The sequence below is a fragment of the Oryx dammah genome, unplaced genomic scaffold (assembly GCF_014754425.2).
Source record: "Oryx dammah isolate SB20612 unplaced genomic scaffold, SCBI_Odam_1.1 HiC_scaffold_11228, whole genome shotgun sequence".
In the NCBI taxonomy this organism is placed as follows: domain Eukaryota; kingdom Metazoa; phylum Chordata; class Mammalia; order Artiodactyla; family Bovidae; genus Oryx; species Oryx dammah.
The window spans coordinates 81,929-91,011 of record NW_024080621.1 but is presented as its reverse complement, the minus strand read 5'-3'; the positions used below and the strand labels follow the sequence as shown (position 1 = coordinate 91,011).

The window sequence follows — 9,083 nt, the reverse complement described above, 5'->3', positions numbered from 1 at the left end:
ACACACGGAACTTTCTAGAAAGGAGCCTGAAGAAAATTAGAGATCAGAGTAGATGAAACAAGGACCTCATTGCCCTTGAGGAAGTATATTCCCTTTCACTTAATTTGGGAATAATAAGATCTGACATAGAAAAAAAATGCAAGCAAAGTTTTATGTAAGAAGAGTGTTGCTTACACTATCATTTACATAAAGAATTAGAAACAAGCTAAAGTTCAACAGTCAGCAGAGGACAGTAGAGAGGACTTGGCCCCATCCAGGTTCAGGGCATCCAGGGCAGGGCTGGGCGGACTCCAGGCCCTTGTGGCATAAAGGCTCTTGCAGAAACAAGGAGGGTGTAGGCTGTGTAGCTGTGGCACCAGGAACTTTATCAAGGCAGAGGCTCAAGCAAAGGAAGGAAGATATCATTTGGGAATAAAGAGTCACTTGCCAACTAACAGCTACCCACAAACAAATATTTTTCTATATTAAAGGGAGTGCGAGCTCAGTCTGTTTTTGTGAACTGTGGACTGTAGCCCACCAGGCTCCCCTGTCCAGGCAAGAATACTGGAGGGGGCTCCAGTTACTCCTCCAGGGGATCTGAGTTCTCAACTCGGGTATCCAATCTGAGTCTCTGGCGTCTTCTGCCTTGGCAGGCAGATTGTCACCACTGGGTCACCTGGGAAGCCCACATTAAAGGGAGTAGAACATAGTCATCACAAACCTGGGATTTGGATGAGAAAGGCTTTAGTTCAAGCCCAGGCTCTGGCACCAGCATGAAAACTTGGACTAACTGAAGTTCAGGTGAATTTCAGGAGCCTGCATGTCACAGACTCTGGATCAGTATTAGTTATTACTGAAGAATAAGGAAAATGTTCCCAAACTCGTGGAATGTCCAGAGTATTCCTCCTATCAGTTCTTGTCTTGATTTTATTGCTCCTGTGTCTTCACAGATGGCTGTCTCCTCTCTGATTACCGTCTCCTTGTGCCCCAACAGGACTCTGACTTGGATAGAGCTGGTGGGAGGTGAGTGACTTTCCTTAACTAGTGGCCAGCAGAGCCCAGGAGACAGAGAACCATGCTGGGTTAAGTCCCTGATGGCACTGGTGGCCGTCCCAGGGGAACCCAGCAGAGACACTGCCCCTCACTGCCCTCTGCAACCACTGCTCACTGGTGATGGAGCCCACCATCCATTTTCTCATCCCCAAGGGTGAAGCCAGACCTCCTTCAAGCCTGATTCAGACAAAGAGCTGAAGGGACATCTCTGAAACCCTGCTGCTGCCACCACGAGCTTTAACATCTACCCCCCAGGTAATCGGCTGCCTCTTCTCTGGATGGTTCCTACTTGTGACCTAGAATTGAGGGTGGTGGCTTCAGGCAGAGTTAACATGCAGAGGAATCAAGAACCAAGAAGGGGATGGATATGCATCCTGGAGCCCCCGCTCTGGGGGCATGAAGTTCCCCCAATGGGGGTGTGTCCACAGATCCTCTTTCCCAGTCCTCTCCTTGGGGAGCCACTTTCAAGGTGATCACTTCCTCCCCCACTGCCCTCTAGCAAGTGACTGAGAAGTGAGGCCAGGACAGCCCATGGGGAGGGGGACAGCAGAAGGAGTCCCCAAGGCCAGATGGGGCAGGGAGAGGAGGTCCCCCAGGGTCTCTGGAGCTTCTCCTGCCCTCTCCCTTGGTCTGAGCCTCCTCCTGCTCCCAGACCCTGGGGCGTCAACACAGAGACCTTTCCTCCAACTCTTTCCCTGCCACCAGCCAGCTGCTCTGCGAGGGTCAGAGGATCTTGAATCCCCATCTGGTCTTTTCTGCCTCCCACCTGTGTGACCTGGAGCACAGTTATCTGACCTCACCTATAAAGTGGGAATAATATATCCCTTTATTGTTATGAGGATGAAATGTAATGTGTGTTCATGGCCTGGGCCAGTGCCTGCCACACAGTAGGTTCTGCTTAGGTGTGGTACTGTCCTCTCTACCTGGAATATGTTAGTTCCAGCTGGAAATTTCTCCCCTCCCCCAGAAACACCCCTTCCCCTAGCTGTGTTAGGGCACCTGTACAGCGCTCCCGTATATAAGCACCTGCTTACCAAGTGATTGCCTCATGCAGGTCCTTTTGGTCTCAAATATCCCTGCAGATCCCCAGGTGCTCAGTTATTACCGCTGTCCACTCCCTCCCCAATCAATCAATACACAGATTTAGTCTTCTGGCTTCCCTCAGTGAGCCCTAGGTTCCTTTCCCTCAGTGACCCAGGAAAAAGAGGAAAACTAAGAACACTTCATGTTGCAGGAAAGAGAGGAGAAAGAGAGATCTGGTGTCTCTTCTGATAAGGACACCAAGCTTATTGGATTAGGGCCCCATACTTATGACCTCATTTTACCATAATTACCTCCTTAAAGGCCCTATCTTCAAATACAGTCACCAGGGGGCTAAAGCTTCAACATATAAATTGAGGGGTGGGGGGGGGAACAATTCCATCTGTAACCCCAGGTGATTCCACCAAGAGTATCCCAGGTCATCGCTGCTCAGAAAGATGAACTTTAATCACTTGAACTTCAGTACCATTTACCTTCTGCCACAATTTCTCCAATTTTCTTTTTTTCTGTCTAGCGCTCAGAATATTTTTTCTCAACAGAGCGAGGGAAAAACTGCAACAACTGCTTGCTCAAGACAAAGCCTGGGAGAGTTTTGTAGCTGAGGTCAATTTGTCCAGGTAAACTGCACAGGTGTACCAGGATGGTCATCCAGATCCTCAGGCCCCAGGCTGGTTTCTTCCTGGCAGGCACACCTTTTCCTGGCAGGATCCTATGGTGTGGTTGGGTTGAGAATGTTCCTTCTCAAGAATCCATGAAGAATGTTTCCTCCATGTCATTCACTGCCAGTGAATGGCCTCAGACTAAGAAGAGATGAAACCTGTAAGGAAGGAGCAGGTTATGTGGCCTTGGACAAGTTACTGATCTTCTTGCTGTTACTTTCTTCATCTATTTGTTTTACTGAAAGGACACTGAGATCATGCATGCAAAGTGCTTTGCATGATGGCTGACACAGAGTATGTGCTCAATTCATGTTAACTTTTAAAATAACCTTGTTGGGAAGAATCAGGGGCCAATGGCCTTCTTCCAGGAGATAAGAACCAAGTAGAACTTCCTTTGTGAAAAGTCAGGAAATCCTGACATCAACATCATTTTGTATTCCCAAGGATTCTGACTTAAGCCCTTTGATTAGGAACTGTATCAACCCTGCAGGATCCTGCTGGCCGATAAGACAGAGAGGCTGGAGAGGAACTGGATGGAACTGGTGGAGTCCTGGCTCTAGTCCTACCCAGCTCTGGGGCTCTGGGCTTATCTTGGAGTCTCAGATCTGTCCTGTGTTTAATGGGAATAGCAGTTCAATCTGATGGACTATGGTGATGGCCTCAGAGTGAAATGCAGGGTCAGACATGGAGAACCAAGTACAATCATAAGGACCAGGGAGGCCTGGACCAGGGTCAGACCCAGGGTCAGGGTGGAGCAGAGAGTCCACGCTGGAGGACTAGTAGGCAGGCTTGGGCAGCAGGGCCAGGACTAGAGTGAAGAGACTGGGCCCCGAAGACATAGAACTGAAGGGACTGTGACCCTAGCAGAGGTTCTGGGAGTGGGAGGGGGGACATTTCTTTCCTCCCTGATGGAATCCCCTCATGCTGGGCTAGAGGGCCTGGGTGGAGGGTCCTGTGGTGGTCGTGTCCTCCACACTCTGCCTGGGACCTGGGTTCTCACTCCATCTGGGACCCTCTTCTAGTCTACGTGGAGTCCCCCTGACAGTGGGAAGGCCATTGTGGCTCAATGAGCCCTCCAGCATCACAATGAGTGGCTGTGATTGTGTGTCATTTGAGGGATTCTGAGGAGCCTTGTGCATCCCCAACAAGAGGAAAACACTTCCTCCACCAGCTGTGCAAGGGCCGGTCTCTTCAGGCTGAGCCATTCAGATGGATGTTTCCTCAAGTTTCTTGAATCTTTAGAGGATCCATAAAGTTGCACATGGCTTTGGGGTGCAGTCAGGTGAAGCTGTCACAGGTAAAGTGTGAGTTAGGCTGGTGACACCTGTGAGGTCAGGGGTGCTGAGCATTGAAAGTTGTCAGAATTCCAGTTGCAGTTAATGCAGAGCAGGATTTAGGTTCCCTTCAGCCACAGGGCAGAGTCTGGATGAGTTTCACACATGAAGCTTCCATTGTTCTCAGGATGAGTTACAGCTAAGGTGGCAGGCTGGTGACCCCTGAGAAGTCAGGGAGCTGGGTGATGGGTCAGGAATCAGTGAGGTGGGCTGGAGAGCCATGGGGAACCAGGACTCAGAGCACATCTCCGGCTTCCCTGTCATTTGGGGCAGTGGGTAGACCCAGTGACCTTCTGTGAAAGCCAAGGTTTTCAGGCTTGGGGGAGAGCAGATGCCAGGCAAAATGATCATTAAGGGTCCTTCTAGCTCTAAGTTTTTATTAAAAAAAAAAAATTCTACATACACTGAAGTAGCCAGTCTGCAAAATCAGAGGGCACAGTCCCCCAGACTATCCTTACATTTGACACCAACGATCAATTTCTGGGGTCCAAAAAACCACCCTCAGGTTTGAGTTTTCCCTAGAAGGATGCTCAGAGATCACTGAAAGCTTCATGATTCCAGTTTATAACAGGACAGGATTTGGGTTCCTATCAGCCATAGCGCAGTCTGGGTGGGTTTCACACATGAAGCTTCCATTGTCCTCAGGATGAGGACTGTCCTAGACTCAGTGTGTGGCAGGACACACAGAGCACTGCCCACCAGGGATCTCACCCTGTTTAAAACCAAATTACCGTGACCTGTCATCTCCAGCCCCTCCCTGAGGTCAGACAGGTGCCCTAGAGTCCAGCTCCTCCACAGGTCCCAACTGATACCCCGTGACACAAGGCCCCATTACATCACTTTGTCAGACTGTTCAGTGGCCAGAGGCCCAGGCAGAGAGGACACTTATATCAGCCAGACTATTCTAGGGGCTTAGGAACCACTTCCCAGCAGCCAAGGGCAAAGAACAGGTTGACTCCTCACCACATGCTGAGGCCCTTGAATGAAGGTTTTCTGCTCTAATCCCACTTCTCTTGGTTTATCTGTGAGGTACCTACTCTACCAACTCTTTGTAAGTGTTGATGTTGACCTGCCTCTGAGACATCTTTGTCAAATGCCTCTCTGAAGTCAAGAGTATCCTAAGATCTTTACTTATTTTTTCCATGATTGAATAAGTACATGGAGCATCAACAATGTCCAAACGTGGGTTCAATGTTGAAAATTTTTTTAATTTGCAAAATTTTTTCCATTTAATTTATACAATAAATTTTCCACTTAATTCATAATCTCTGTGTTTAATGCAAGGTAGATCTTGTTGAGCCTATTTTACAGACAAGCAAATTGTCTTTCTTCATCCTTTGATGTTCATTGTTGCAGGGAAGAGGCAGTTGTACTACATGAATATCTGGACCAACCAGACAGGAAGAGGTTTCTAGAAGAGTTTCCTCAGATTAAACAGGAGCTGGAGAAGAGCATAAACAAGTTGCATGAATGCGCAGACAATGCTGACAAGGTGCACAGGGACTGCACCATCGCCAATGTGGTAGCCTCCTCCACCAGCGTTGCGTCTGGCGCCCTGAGCATCTTTGGCCTGGTTCTGGCACCCTTTACAGCGGGCATCAGGCTGGGACTCTCAGCTGCTGGAATAGGGCTGGGAGCAGCAGCTGCTGTGACAGTCATGTCCACCAGCATCATGGAACGCATAAACACGTCATCAGTAGGAGCCCAACTTGATTTCTGCAGCATAGCCCAGAAGATTTCCAGTGGAAAAAGTCTCTACGAAGCAAAAGATTTTAGGAAGCATATCCGTGCCATCAGGATGGCCAAAAGCAACCCTCAGTTAGTAGCTGGGCGAGTCTCTGGCCAAAGCACCCAGCTGGTGAGAGCAGCTTTTGGAGGCACGGCTCTTGCAATGACCAGAGGAGCCCGCATGTATGGTGGAGTCTCTGCAGATTTGTTCCTCCCGTTCGACATATGGTCCCTGATGAAAGATTCACAGGACTTGCAGGGTGGGGCAAAGACAGAGTCTGCTGAGAGACTGAGGGAATGGGCCCAGAAGCTGGAGATGAATCTGGAGGTGCTCACCCAGATCTATGAGCATCTGAAGTAGGCCCCAATTTGGGTGCCCCAGATCACTGCAGGTACCAGGGACACGTGAGTGGCCAAACCCCAGAGGCAACTTGCTAGAGGGTAAGATTGCAAAATAAAACTGATGGAGCTGAGTATTAGGAATTTGGTGTTTCTGTAGCTAAGCACAGCAGGGGAAAGATGCATGCAGGTGGTAGATGGAGAGAGAGTAGGAAGGAGCCTCAACTGGGGGGTGTGGGTGTGGGGAGAAACCACTTATTTTGGACTAAAGAAGACACTGGGGGCAGAATAACGGGAGAGGCATGGGAACGAGCAATGAGAGATCAGGAATAGAGATGGGTTGAAAATGGAAAAAGGACAAGAGTTAGGACTTCTGGAGTCCAGAAGAAGTAGCAAGGGCTCCTCTATCGCCCTCCCCAGGGTCTGATGCCCCAACAGGAAGAGTTTCTCTCTGGTGATGGTCTCCAGCCCTCCTTCTCCAGCATCAACTCACCTTTGATCCCAGCAGGTTTATCTTAATTAGGCAGTGACTACTCTTTTTTGGTTTTTTATTAAAGCAAAGTTGACTTGCAATATTCTGTTAGTTTCAGGTGTACAGCAAAGTGATTCAGTTATACATGTATTTTTGTATATATCTATATTCTTTTTAATTTTTTTCCATCACAGGTTAAAAATTTTGAATACTATCCCCTGTAGTATATAGTAGGTCCTTGTTGTTTATCTTATGTATAGCAGTATGCATCAGTTAATCCCATACTAATTTATCCCTCCCCACTTTGGTAACAATAAGGTGGTTTTCTGTAAGTATTTCTGTTTTGTAAATAAGTTCATTTGAACTCTTTTTTTTTTTTTTCCTTTTGGTCATGCTAAGCCATTTGTGAGCTCTCAGTTTTCCCAACCAGGGATGAACCTGGGCTACGGCTGTGAAAACACCGAATCCTAACCAAAAGACCACCAGGGAATTCGCTTAGTATTTTTAACTTTCCACTAATAAGTGATTTCATGTATTTGTCTTTGTCTGACTTACTTCACTTAGTATCATCATCTCTGAATCCATACGTGTTGCTACAAAGGGCATTATTTCATTCTTTTTTAGGGCTGAGTACTATTCTATTGTACATATGTACCACATTGCCTTTACCCATTCATCTGCTGATGGACATTCAGGTTACTATCATGTCTAGGCTATTGTTAATAGTGTTCTATGGACATTGGGGTGCATGTATCTTTTCAAATTTGAGCTTTCCACTTTCCAGATATTTACCCTGCAGTGGGATTGCTGGATTATATGATAACTCTATTTTTAGTTTTTCAAGAAACCTCCATACTGTCCTCTATAGTCACTGTACCAATTTACATTCCCACCAGCAGTGTAGGAGGGTTCCCTTTTCTATACATCTTCTCCAGCACTGATTATTTGTAGACATTTAGATAATGGTCCCTCTGATAAGTGTGAGCTGATACCTTACTGTAGTTTTGATTTGCACTTCCCTAATAACTAATGAGGTTGAGCATCTGTTCATGTGCCTGTTGGTCACCTGTATGTCTTCTTTGAAGAAACATCTATGTAGGTCTTCAGGCAGTGACTCCTAAATAATGATGGTGGTAATGATGGAAGCAGCAGCAATGATGATGATGACAACACACTAGAAAAAACATTTGACAAGTTGCCAGGGGCTCTTTGGGTCCAGGGAGAAGCAACAGAACAGTGAAGTTCCCACAAAATTCCAAATGTTGCGTGGGAACCGAGGTTGATCAGAAAAAAAGGAAGAAAAATGAAAGCAGTAGGCAGCAACAGGTCACGAACTTTGCAGTGAGTCAAGGAAGGCAACCAGCCTGGGGAGAACGGACACAGCCTCTCGGAGCATCCATTTCTTCCTCAGGTGGGGTTGGTGCTTGGTGAGATATTCCAGGTCTGTCTGGCTCTGCCCACCTAGTGTTCTCTAGACTCTGGCTCAGTAAATATGAGCTGACTCACTGAGGCTTCCTTGCATTGACTGAGGGGCTCAGCTGGGCTCCAGTTGCCTGAGCTCCTTCCCGGTGAGCCTGTCTCCCAGGATCTCAGGGCTCACGTCCTCCATGGCTCCTGCCTGCCAGCCAGTCATTTCCCTCAGACCCTGGAGCCCCAAGGCCCCATGGGACACTCGGGGGAGCCCATGTTGTCTGACTTGGGCTGAGCACAGGATGCTCCTCCTCCAGCCCCAGGGACCAGGATGGACACAGGGCACCCATGGGTGATTGAGAGCAGAGAGCTTGTGTGAAGGTGTGAGAGAGGGTCAGCCGTAAACAGAGGGGAGAAAGAGACAGCACACGCCTCACCCAGGCTGCCTTCACGTTTCACCAGGACTCCTGCAGGAGCTTCCAGAATCATCTTCCTGTGTTTACCTTGGAGCACTGCCCTACCTCCACCCATCTATTCCCCACAGGGGACTAAAATGACCCTTAAGAATATCGACCTTAGCAGCACCCACCTCCAGCTCTTCCCTGGCAGCCATGACTCTGAGCACAGATGCCCAAAGCCTCCACATAAAAGGGCCGGGGGATGCACAGCTGTTAGCTTGAGACAGTTAGGAGGAGACTGTCGGCAGACCAGGAGTAGGTGGTCGCAGAGCCCTCCCTCCAACAGCCAGCCTGGCAGCGGTGTCCTCACGGTGTAGAGTGTTATAAGAGGGGGATGGCCGCCTTCTCCCCGGCCCTCCAGGCCTTCCAGCCTCAGGCCTGAAGGTGAGCTGAAGGGTGGGGGACAGGCTGGGGACAGTGACCGGCAGAGCTCCAGAGCCCTCGCTTGGCCGCCCACTGGCCGGGCCCATCCTTGGGAAGACAGGGAACCTCCCATCCACCCCCACCTCTGAGACCTGAGGTGGTGGAGGTCTCCATGGGTCCCAGTCCACAGAGGCCTCAGCCACTGGAGTAACTGGACACTCTGATTAAGGTGACAGAGTTAACCAGC

At 48.9% G+C, this 9,083-nt stretch overlaps 1 protein-coding gene across 1 annotated transcript; it reads left to right on the top strand.

The window, feature by feature from the left end:
• Positions 1–973: 973 nt before the first annotated feature.
• On the top strand, positions 974–6,155 carry LOC120861118 (apolipoprotein L3-like; the record flags this gene model as incomplete). Its single annotated transcript, XM_040236765.1, has 3 exons — positions 974–1,002; positions 2,588–2,690; positions 5,423–6,155. Coding segments are annotated over 3 exons (865 nt in total), but the record flags the coding sequence as incomplete, so codon positions are not given.
• Positions 6,156–9,083: the final 2,928 nt, after the last annotated feature.